The 12,266-nt window shown below is 44.5% G+C and overlaps 1 protein-coding gene across 1 annotated transcript in view; it reads right to left on the bottom strand.

Moving 5' to 3' along the window:
• Window positions 1–12,266, bottom strand: part of ANO1 (anoctamin 1) — a 177,990-nt gene that overhangs the window by 4,478 nt on the left and 161,246 nt on the right. The window contains exons 26-27 of the mRNA XM_084852047.1: window positions 10,294–10,478; window positions 4,977–5,082 (exon numbers count right to left, since the gene is read on the bottom strand). Of these exons, the coding sequence (XP_084708173.1) occupies window positions 4,977–5,082; window positions 10,294–10,478 (291 nt within the window). The remainder of the gene's footprint in view (window positions 1–4,976; window positions 5,083–10,293; window positions 10,479–12,266) is intronic.

Raw genomic sequence — 12,266 nt, forward strand, 5'->3', positions numbered from 1 at the left:
TCCTCTGGCCATGCTGGCAGCAGCCTGGCAGGGCATGGGATACTTGCGATGCTCCGAGATTGGAGGTTTCTGTCTAGTGGGCAGCAATCTTATAGGCCTGTGTCTTACATAACATATATATCTATGTATATCAACCCTAAGCAGCTTGGGACCAGGTTATCACCTTCTTCTATTTAGGCTTTATGGGCAGCATTCAATCGGGCCCTTCCATGCACGTCCAGCCCCTCCGGTTTGCACATGGCCAGCCCCGCCTGTCCTGGTCCACAAGCGGCCCCCACCGCCTGCGTGATGTAATATAACGCTTCTAGGAGAAGCCCTGAAATGAGCAGAAACACTTGTTTCTGGAAGAGGGGAGGTAGCCGGAGCCCTGCCCCTTCCAGAAATGAGCGTTTCCGCTACTTTCGGGGTTTGCCCCTTGAAGCACTATCTTGTGTTGCAGAAGCAGTAGAAGCCGCTTGAAGACCGGGACTGGTGGGGCTGGCCACACATGGAAGGGCCTAATTGGATACTGCTCTATGTCTCTATGTTCTGCAGGGGAGGTCTTCCTGACCATACCACAGTCTACCAAACCTTATTTGGCTGTGGTCAGAGGAGGGCCTTCTCAGCCAAAATGGCTCCCACAACAGCTTACATACGATAAAAAACAACAAGACAGTCCCTGCCCACAGGTTTACAATGTAAATGAAATGACATAAAAGGAAAATGTGGTGAGGAGGGAGAGGAAAAAGCAAGCACCAATTCTTAAATTTAAATAATATTTTTTATAATGACCAGCTCGAATAGAAAAAGTTCAGGATGAGGAGATGTGAAGGCCTGGGAAAAAACTGGAAAAATACATTTTTTTTCCTGTCTTTTTCCAAGGACTGTTTTTGTTTTGTTTTTCCCGAAAAAAAGGATTATGAAATAATTTCTTTTAGAATTTAAGATAAGGTGTTTAACTGATTTCTAAAAACTATGTAATAAGAAGACTGTCATAGTGCTTCTTCACACAGAGCTTTTATCCTGCTATTGAGATTGCTCACTCACGGAAGTTCACGGGCCTTTTAGATGACGCTGTGAACCTCCAGGGCGTCTCCTGCACTAAATGACATTTATTCTGTTTTTAAATAGATCGGAGATAATGAGCTATCAAATTACCCCGCTAGTGTTCCCTCCATGAAAAAGGAAAAGCCGCAAGAAGAGGACCTAGACCAATGACACATATGGAAGACTCAGATAAGGGGGAGAAAGAGGGGGAAAGGGGAGGGGGGAAAGGAAACACGTGTAAAGGGGGTCCGTCATGATCTTGCATTTAAAATGGAAGCAGAAAGCCCCATTCTAAATGAGGGATTTTAGGCTAGTGTAGAGATGCTAATAGAAACACTAGAGATGTAAAATGTCTGGAAATAATGACGCCATGGGAGAAAATGTTTATAAATGTTCTCTGTAAGATTATGAGCACAGTATTTCTTATTAAAATTATTGAACCAACATATCTTTTACTGATAGACATTTTGGGATGCTCCAAGTTATGCTCAGTTTCTCAACATGTGAATAGAGTCACTATATCATAATATGAAAGAATATGTACATTCTTGACAGTTCTACAGAGAGCTGTGTTTCTGGACCAGTCTTCCTCTGCCTCCAGTTCTTTCTGCTTCTTCTGGCTTCTAGGATGATTCAGATGTTTCAGGGACTACGTACTGAACTTCCCACTGGTCCGACATAAACTAGGAACCTAAAATAAGTTACGTATAACTTGATTTGCTCCTAAAATTAATCATGTTTGGTATATTAAAATTTAAAAGTATAGTTTATTCAGATAATAATTACAAATTTACTGAGTTCACTTTTTAAAATTTTCAAATATAATGATAATTTTATGAGCAAACCAAGTTATACAAAATAGAACTTTAGGAACATAAAGGCTGCTTTATATTCCTGAAACAGCCTTCCTCAACCTGATGCCCTACAGATGTTTGAGACGACAGTAGCCAGCATTCCTGACCATTGGCCATCCTGCCTGAGGCTGATAGGAACTGAAGTCCAAAATATCTGAAGGGCACCAGGTTGGGAAAGGCTGTCCTAAACCAATAAAGTGACTTTAGATATGAAAAGAGTGCTGCTTATTTTTCAATTTTCTCTCAAATTTCCATTTTTTTCTGGAAAAAAACAAGAAAAACTTGGATTTTTTTCCATGGCTTCAAAATTTCCGGAAATTTTACATCTCTGAGGTCTCTGAGCAAAGCTGATGGAATGGCCCTGCTTCTCATCTCTCCCTCTGCTGCAGCCTGATGGAAGGGCTGCTGCCATGTGACAATAATAACAGTGAGCTACTTTCCCCCTCACCCCACAGCTGGGAAACAGCTTGGCTTAATTCCAAAGTCATTTTAATTTGACCTACCTGCTCCCACCCTTGTGAGCAAATTTATGTAGTGCTTTAGAGTGTAGAAGTCCCTTCACAATTATTGTCTCGATAATCCTTACAGTGACCCTGTGAAGTTGTTCAGGATAATTACCCCTGTATTTTAGATGAGTGCCTGATGCTGAAAGATAGTAACTTGATTAAGGATGGAACATGTAGCTGCTGCTGTTTGATGTCTGTTTGTCTCCTCTTCCGGGTAACATCTGAATCAATAGATGATGTCAGACCCCTGCTCCCACCTCACATTATTAATAAAAATAATAAATCATTGGTGTTGGAAGGGATATACAGAGATATGTCGATAGGCATATGGTCAAGGAACACCTAATTACTTTGAATGAGTTCAAATCTCCAGGGCCAGATGAACTGCATCCTCGAGTAATAAAGGAACTGGCAGAAGAACTCTCAGAACCGCTGTCTATTCTCTTTGAGAAATCATGGAGGACGGGGGAAGTGCCAGATGACTGTAGGAGGGCTAATGTTGTCCCTATCTTCAAAAAGGGCAAAAAGGAGGAACCTGGGAACTACAGACCAGTCAGTCTGGCATCAGTCCCTGGGAAAATTGTGGAGCAGATGATAAAGCAATCCATCTGGAAGCACCTTGAAAACAATGCCGTGATTACTCGAAGCCAACATGGATTTGTCAAAAACAAGTCCTGCCAGACAAATCTGATCTTATTTTTTGATCAAGTAACCTCCCTTGTAGACTGTGGGAATGCTGTAGACATCATATACCTCGACTTCAGCAAAGCTTTCGATAAAGTGCCCCATGATATCCTGATGAGCAAACTAGCTCAAAGTGGGCTAGATGAAACAACGATCCGGTGGATCCACAGTTGGCTACAGAATCGGACTCAAAGAGTGCTTATCAATGGGACCTTCTCAAACTGGGGAGAGGTAAGGAGTGCGATACCGCAGGGCTCAGTCCTGGGCCCAGTGCTCTTCAACATTTTTATGAATGACTTGGAGGAGGAGGTGCAGGGAATGCTGATCAAATTTGCAGATGACACAAAATTGGGCGGGATAGCTAATACTTTGGAAGACAGAAACAAAATTCAAAGTGATCTGGATAGACTGGAGCGCTGGGCAGAAAACAACAGAATGACATTTAATAGGGATAAATGCCAAGTTCTGCACCTAGGAAAAAGAAAACAAATGCACAGTTACAAGATGGGGGATACGTGGCTCAACAACACTACAAGCGAGAAAGATCTTGGAATTGTTGTCGATCACAAGCTGAATATGAGCCAACAATGTGATGTGGCTGCAAAAAAGGCCAATGCTCTTTTGGGCTGCATTAATAGAAGCATAGCTTCCAAATCCTGGGAAGTACTAGTTCCCCTCTACTCAGCACTGGTTAGGCTTCATCTGGAGTACTATGTCCAGTTCTGGGCACCACACTTTAAGAAGGATGCAGACAAACTGGAGAGGGTTCAGAGGAGGGCAACAAAGATGATCAGGGGACTGGAAACAAAGCCCTATGAAGACAGACTGAAAGAACTGGGCATGTTTAGCCTTGAGAAGACTGAGGGGAGATATGATAGCGCTCTTCAAGTACTTGAAAGGTTGTCACAGAGAAGAAGGCCAGGATCTCTTCTTGATCATCCCAGAGTGCAGGACACGGAATAATGGGCTCAAGTTACAGGAAGCCAGGTTCCGGCTGAACATCAGGAAAAACTTCCTGACTGTTAGAGCAATACGACAATGGAACCAATGACCTAGGGAGGTGGTGGGCTCTCCCACACTGGTGGCATTCAAGACGAGGCTGGACAGCCATATGTCAGGGATGCTCTGACTTGGATTCCTGCATTGAGCAGCGGGTTGGACTTGATGGCCTTGTAGGCCCCTTCCAACCCTACTATTCAATGATTCTATGATGTAAAGTACATAATAATGTTGTGTTATATTAGATGTTACCTGGAAAATGGGAGAAATACGGAGTGACACAAGCTCCATGTCTCTTGTGCCACCGAATGAGCATAGAATAATAGAATACTAAGGTTGGAAGGGGCCTACAAGACCAACTGAATCCAACCCCCAAGCACCACAGAGTTGGGGCTTTTCTACACCAGGGATTTTTCCTGCAGCTCTACCAGGGTTTTTACTTCTGGGTTCTTTGTAGGATTAAGATCAGCTCCTTTACATGGGCTGACATGGACTGTTTTTCTGCGGGGTTCTTTCTCTGCAAGTTTCATTATATGTATGTTTCATTATATAGCCACTAGATGGCACTGTGGTATTACGGAAGTTCACGCTGCCATTAAAGTGGATAATGGTGCTTCTAGAGCAAGTGCCGCACTTTCCCCAATCTTAAAACAGCTGGGATAAAGGTCATAAAGCACGGGATAGGCCCTGCAGGCTGACGACATTGTGTAAAGGACCTGCAAACTTCCATGAGTGACCAATCACGCGTGCATGATAAAAGCTTGTGTAGAGAAGCCCTTGATTTGAACTGGGAACGTCTCTTTTCAAAGCTCCATCTGTTAAAATACCATGCCATCCTAAATATGACATTCCATTTTTGGTTAATTTCACTGTGATTGCGTTATAGAAAGCTTTGGTCATACTTTACCTGGAAGACTATTACAAATGCTAATCTTGCTGCAAGCACGGCCCAGAAATCTTTTGCAATGTCATATTTATCTTCAGACCATGGGGGCTCTCTATAATCTTTGTACCTGAAAAACAGGACAGAGTTGAGAATCAGTAGGTTCCAGCTCGGAATCATGATTATATCAGACATCAAAGGCTGCATCAGTGTGCAGAACCTCAGGCCCAGGGACCAAATCTGGCCCTCTGGGTTTCCACAGAAGGCCCTGGCCCCTCACCCTTCCCCCAACTACCAATCGTTTGGTGGTTTCCAGGCTCTTGGGGAGTTTCTTCCTATTCTAAAAGGTTGAAATGCTTCCCCTAAGGCTTCCTTACTGGAAGTAAGAACTCTCAGCTAAAAGATGCTGGTATTTTTGGCCTACTGGCCCACCCCTTTTGCCCCACCCCCTTTTACCTCCGGTCCTGCCCACCCCTGGAATGCAGCCCCCAGAGCTCCCCCAAAATGGAATTCGGCCCTCAAGTTGCAAGTAGTTCAGTGCCCCTGGGTTAGATCGACATCACATATATCCTACAGTGTGATTCTTGCAGAAAGAGTAAAAGTTTGCCAAGACGCATGGTTTTGATTCAGTTTAAAAAATAATCTTAAAATGATGTTGCTTTCTGTTCAGGAGAAAATAAAAAGTATGATAGCAGCCAGACACTTGGCATGTTGAATTCACTGTTGACGTGTTGCTGCTTTCTTGCACTCTTTTCATATCCACCTACTGGTGTCTCCTTATTTCAGTTGAAAACATTATAGAGATAGGGTGTGTGTGTGTGTGTGTGTGTGTGTGTGAGAGAGAGAGAGAGAGAGAGAGAGAGAGAGTGAGAGAGTGAGAGAATGTGTTGTGTCTGCATATGTCTATTCTTGTATACTACCCCCATGATGGGCTGAAGCCTCAAAATACAGGATACTAGCTCTCTGCACATCTGAGTTTTTTTTAGCAGGATCATTCTTCTTTAATCACTGGTTTTCATGGGAGTTTTAGATGACGCTGTTGCTCTCCTGCTGCTATCTCACAACTGCCCCTCCCTCTTCCCGTGTTATCTGAGAATGGGGAAAACCCAGCATTTTCTGCGCTTGTGATTGAAATGGCCATTTCCCCTCTGTGTATTTCCCCTTTAGCGCTTTGTCCTGCTTCGTGTGGGCTTGTGCTAGGGGGTGTTGCTGGGCAGTGTTGAATAACACTGTCATGACAACAAATTGGAGGGGAGGGGAGGCAGGTCACTGACCACGCTACCAATGACCGTTTCTGCCTCTCTCCCATTCCACTACGGGCTCTGAGATCCCCTTGAACACAGCAGTGCTTACTTCTGAGTAAACTCATTGGCTGTAAGGCTTCTCTTTCCTGGGAGTAAGTGCCATTGAAATCTGTGTGGCTTGCTTCTGAGTAGGAATGCATAGGAGTGCATTGTAAGTCTACTTAGAGTAGCAGTCTTAAGGTCTCCCATCCCCTTCAGTGCATTTACTTGGAACCTTCCCCCTCCCATTGACTTCACTGACTGCTTTGTCTCCCTTTTGCTCACCAGATTTGATGGGCTTTTTTCCTCCCAGGCTGGATGGGGGAGTCTCCCTTCTCATCCACACAGGAGAAAGACTTGACAGACAGGATTTCAGTGGGTATTAAAAGTGCCTTTTCTCCTCCCCAGAATAAATTCATAATGCAGAGCTTGGAATGGTCATTTTTAATGCTTTCCTTTTTGGGTGTGGAGTTGTTTCATATAAGACAGTAATGCTGGGGTGGTTTTCCATAGTACTCCCTCCCACCACCTAGCCAGCCACTATCTATTCTCCTAGCCCACCTTGCAGGGTCGTTGGGAAGCCAGAATAAGGGGGGAAAGCAACAACAGCGTGGGGGGGGGGAAGCAAGCTGGGTCAGGTGTCCCCCGTGAAGTGGTCGCCTGGTAGGGGTGGGGGTGGGGCGGCTAGGGATGGCATGGTGCACTGACTGTATACAAGTCCGTATGTGGATTTCTTATTTCTGTAGTTGGGAACTCGGAAATCGGTATACCTTCAAACTCAGTAGTACAAGCAATATATAGCATTTAATTCTGTCACACAATGACACAGAGAAGGATTGGCAGCGCCAGCAACCTTGGGGTAAGCCACTGAGAAGACTCTCTCTCCCTTGGAGGAAGGAGGGGACCAGCTCCCATAGCCCCCTATCCAGGCCACTAGAAGTGCTTCCGACTTCCCTCCTGCTGTGGAGGAGTGGCGGGATGGGGCGGAGCCATCAATCACGTTACAGGAACCTATGATCAGGGGAGGGGAGGAAGCAAGGGGCCAGCAGCCCCCCTCTGTCCTGATAGTTCCATGCAGCTCCGCCCAGCTATGAATAGGTATAGAGCGGAGGGATGCTGTGAGAGATGCCTGTACACAGGGCCAGTCTAAATTGCGGAAAGGATCTGGAATCAAAAGGACCAGTTTGTAGTGGGATAAAATGCCAGGTGTCAGTTTGTAGTGGGATAAAATGCCAGAAGAGAGCCACTATCTTTAAAATCAGTTATCTATGTAATGATGTGAGCTACTTTCACAGAAAAAAAAATCATTGTTAGATTCTTTCAAATAATATTTCCAAATGTAACGGTAGATTGGAAATTAAGGCTGCTACAAGACAGAATGTTCCAAGTGCTACCAGTCAAAAGGCACTGTGCAGCTATTCCATCTTTTCCTTATGAATGGATCTTTTGTGTGTGTGTGTGGAGGGAAGACAGAAGAAGCGGTGGGAAAACACAGCAGGATTACAAGTGGAAGACAACGTTGTTTGGACCCCCAAATTCTGTGAAAGTGGGAAGGTGATGGTGCGATAAAAGCCTTCTTTGGAAGCATCCTAAGTGCTGTTACCTTGTTGGTTATGCCCAATAACTGGACATTATCCCCTCCTATCCATTGTACCTAAGCGAGGAGAAGAGGAAAAGGTTGCTGGTGATGGGAGAGGGAACAAATGAGGAGGATCTGTTGGGTCTTGCAAGCCTGATACCTGTATCAACCAAGGGCTCGCAAGACCTAGGGCTGGCTTGGCTCCTGGGATTCCATGAGACTTGCGATCAGAGGAAGGCATGGAGCCTTCCATTATTGTTATTTCTGAATCCCCTCCACTCAATGAGCATTCGAGGTGATTTACAATAAAACCACAAGCACAATAAAATTAAACAATTCCCAACAGAACTAAAACAAAACTGATAAAATGCATAACTATAAAATAGGAACATTCTAAAATAAAAAAGCCTTAATCAGTAAAATCTCAGTGGAACTATATAGTTTTTACCAGCCATCTAAAGGCCAATAAGATGCAGGCTGCATGAGTAGGACTAGTATGTCCTTTGAGAGCATTGCAATGGTAGTTTTTCTGAGTCAATTTTTTTTTCTTATTCAGTAGCACAGCTACTAATTTAGGCTGTGACTGGCTGAGTATGTTGGGGTGAAAGGACAATATATGATTGATGGGTGATGTGCTGCCACACATGGATTCTGCCCTGCTTTTTGAGAGGACTGAGAGAATGTAGACCGTTATGGGCTCCTTCACACCGGGCTTTTATCCTGCGATTGAGATCGCTCCTTCACGGAAGTTAGCAGGCTCATTACATGATGCCATGACCCTGCCATGACCCTCTTGCACTAAATGCCCTTTGTTCCGTTTTTAAATAGATCGCAGATAATGAGCTATCAAATTACGCTGTTGTGTGTTGTGTTCCGCTTCAGTTTCTTCAGTGAAAAGAGTTAAAGAGGGAAGAAGAGGAGCAAGATCAATGGAAGACTCAGATACGGGGAGGAAGGGGGGGGAGGAAGCACATGTAAAGGGAGTCAGTGGTGATCCTGCATTTTAAACAGAAGCAGAAAGCCCCGTTTTAAATGCAGGATTTTAGGCTAGTGTAGAAATGCCCTACATGTGTGTGGGGGTTATAACAAGTTCCTACGGAGGGTTTTTAGTAGCTGCAGTCATCTTACTCTAGTAACTCTTCCTTGTTCCATTTGGAAGGGCTGAAGAAAAACACGTAACAAAACAACCCTCCTGCATTTTGCAGTAGGAATGGCTGGCTCTGACTGGAATTCATATCTAGGAAAAGACTTGCTTTGGGGCAAAGGGGTGTAGCAGCAATTAAAAAAAATGATTGGATGGGAGGGTGGGGAAGTCTGAAAAGGCGTGTGCTGGGAGTATAATATATTGGGAAAGTGTTACCATGCCTCCTACGCATTGAAGCATGGGGTGCAGTGGAGGACATCCTGATGCAGCTTGTCTTATGGGATGGGTGAGGCCAGAGACAGGAGGGAGAATGAGGCGGAAGAGGCACTTTTGTGCAGGGAGGGAAGGGTGCTAGCTTTGGTGAATCTACGAATCTATTCATGCATATAATCTAGAATATATTTATAGATTATATTTACAACTAAGTATGTTCCTGGGGTAACTGATGGGACAGCAAGGTCTAGTCTCAAGTTTAGATCTTCAGGCTCCAGTCTTTGAACCAAAGGCAAAGGCTTCTAGAGCCTAGGAGTGTAGAAGTTGACTGGACCTCTACACTCCTGACCACAGCCATCTAACCAACAGGCTTTCCCTGACATCCCTTAATCACATGGGTTGATGCTAGCTTAGCCATGGAGCAGGAGTAATTATGTTGAGTGTATGAAAGCTCAGGAAAAGAATCATAGTAAGGACACAGGGGAGCAGCATCTATTTTCTATGCAATGGCTGTGGGTAGGTGGATCCTTCTGCAGATCTCTGCATTAGGTGGGTGTTAGACAAATGGTGTTTGGGAATCCTGTGGATAATAACGTTTCTGGCATTTGTCCCCTAACATGCTGGAGTTGTTAGTGTGGATGCCAGTAGCTCTGTGCTTCGCAGTGAAGTGAGGGGGCTACTTTATTATTCTCCCTGGGGGTGTGATGCGAGTAAGTGAATTGGCATTAAGATTCTTTGGGGACATCTCAGGTGGAATCCTGAGGAGAGGAGATTTTGTGAGAGCTACAGAAGCTCAACACTTTCAACTTCTGAGAAAGGTGTCAAGGAAAGAAAGTCCCATCTTCAAAACCAGAGGTTCCCACTAACTGAGGTTTTACACCCTTGGTGTGGCTCACACTGTGACAATTGACAAGACAGTGTGTGCACAGGAGATGGAGGTGCGAGAAGGAAGATTCACCTACAAATGGGAGATGGTAGCAGCAAGTCTATATTAAAATACATACAGAGCCTAGGACCAGTACATGGAAACTTACATATGCAACCTTGTGAGATGCATGTATGTGCCAACATCACAGGGGATGACCTAAGGAAAAATTATTTCAAAGAAATAACTTTATGTACCTGCATATTTGGACTGGGTAGCCAAGCTCCATAGCTTCATTTGGAGCTGTTCCTTCTTGAAAATCGCTGACATTAAAATAGGATAGCGTATGGTTCACGAAGCCATGCATGGTGCCACTCTCACTGTACATATACAGGTACACGAGGCGTGGAATGAAGTCAGATGTGAATGAGATCACAAATGCCTAAGCCATAAGAGTAAAGAATGAGCACAATATTCAGGCAACGCTTGACTGATTACATAACCAGACTCAACTGTATCCTCCCCCAGTAGGGCTCATGAGTAGATGGATTGCCGGGAATCAGGCTGGTTCAGGCCATACCACTAGGTCTGCAGGTCAATGGGTTTCTTCACATCATGGAAGTCTGATACTCAAACTCTAGCACTGCAGCAAATTAAGAACGAGCAGCTGAGGTTGACTGGGGAGATAACATCACGTAGACAATACAGGCCCTTCAGGAAATGCTGACATTACTCTTCTAATCATAATATGCTTTCAATAGAGGTGCAACATCCGATATGTTGTTCTCTCTCTGGTTTTGGGTCCGCTCATGGGTGTTTTTTTACTGTCTGTGCACTAATGCACTAGGGGAAATGATTGGTTAAGAACCCCCCTTGCTTGTCATGTGCACAGTGAATCATTTCAAACTACCTTGCATCTATTGGTTCGAAAGCAACTGCAGTTTGAGGCTGGCTGTGCAGATGCTCCAGTTAGATAACTTCGTCAAGGGCACCTACATTTATTATACTTTTGCCTCATATATAATGCAGGCTTGATGATAACGTAACGGGGATAAGAAACTTCGCATAGCGGAAGGCAAGAAAAATCATTTCAGGAAGACTCAATTGTTCAAAAATTCGCCAAGACTTTTTGTCTTTTGTAATCAAAACAAATATTACATAATAAGATTTGCTGGTGTGAGCAGGACAAGTACCACCAGAAAGTTGAGCAGGTGGGGGGGGGGGACAGAATACTCTGTTTGGGGAACCTATGATCGCTCACCTAGAGGCTCAAATCATCCTTTTCCATTGTAATCCCATGGGAGAATATTACTGTTTTCTCCTGCTTTAGAGAGCCACCAGTGCCTATTAGCAGCCAACATACCAATCCCAAGCCCTGTTTGCATGCCTAACAACTAACACACATCACAGTGAGGAAAGGGACAAAGCACACCATGCTTAACAGGCCTGGAAGCAAAAAGTCGAGAATGAATGTGGGGACACAGAGGTGAGCAACAACCAGCACAGCTACTGCCTAGAAACGCAGCTGAGAGACAGTGCAGGAGCTGCAGGAGCAGTGGGACATCCTCCATCGCTTGGCCATAAACGAAGACTCACTAGCCTCTATTCCACATCTCATATACCTTCTCACCATTTAGTGAGCATCTTGCTAGCAAGGGTGCAGAGATGGGCTACACCTGAAGGGAAAAGGGGAAGGAGGCAAGGGCCTCAGGTAAGGATGCAAATGAAGCAGTGGGCAGAGACCAGGGTCCCTTAAGAACCAGAGAGGAGGAGGAAGCAGGAGCCAAGGGGGAAGACGGTGGAGCAAAGCCAGCTGGGGAGAGGAGCTGAGGCTGGGGCTTGCTTTAGTTTCAGCCCATCTTTATAGGTACTTTTCCAAACATATTCCCACCATTTGCTGGGCATCCTGCTACTAAGGTATGAAATTATGACATGTTGGTCTCTTAGAGTTTATGTGCTGTTCTATTGTTGTTGTTGTTGTTGTTGTTCATGTGCTAACAAAAATAATTACTAAAAAGCTAGCAAAATCATAATGCTTTCCTCTACTTCAACAAGTCCCAGCTGAATTGTGTGAACCCTGACAAACTCTGTGGATGTACTTTTAAGTGCTGCAAAATAACTGAAGACCAACCAACTCTTTAACCCAACCGCTGCATTACATAAAAACATCCATTTTAACAAGGCTATTAAAAGCATCAAGATAAAAGGACCTGGCCCACTGGGCCATATG

Source organism: Heloderma suspectum, chromosome 1, assembly GCF_057233095.1.
Source record: "Heloderma suspectum isolate Gila_16-S chromosome 1, 16-S_ref, whole genome shotgun sequence".
NCBI lineage: Eukaryota > Metazoa > Chordata > Lepidosauria > Squamata > Helodermatidae > Heloderma > Heloderma suspectum.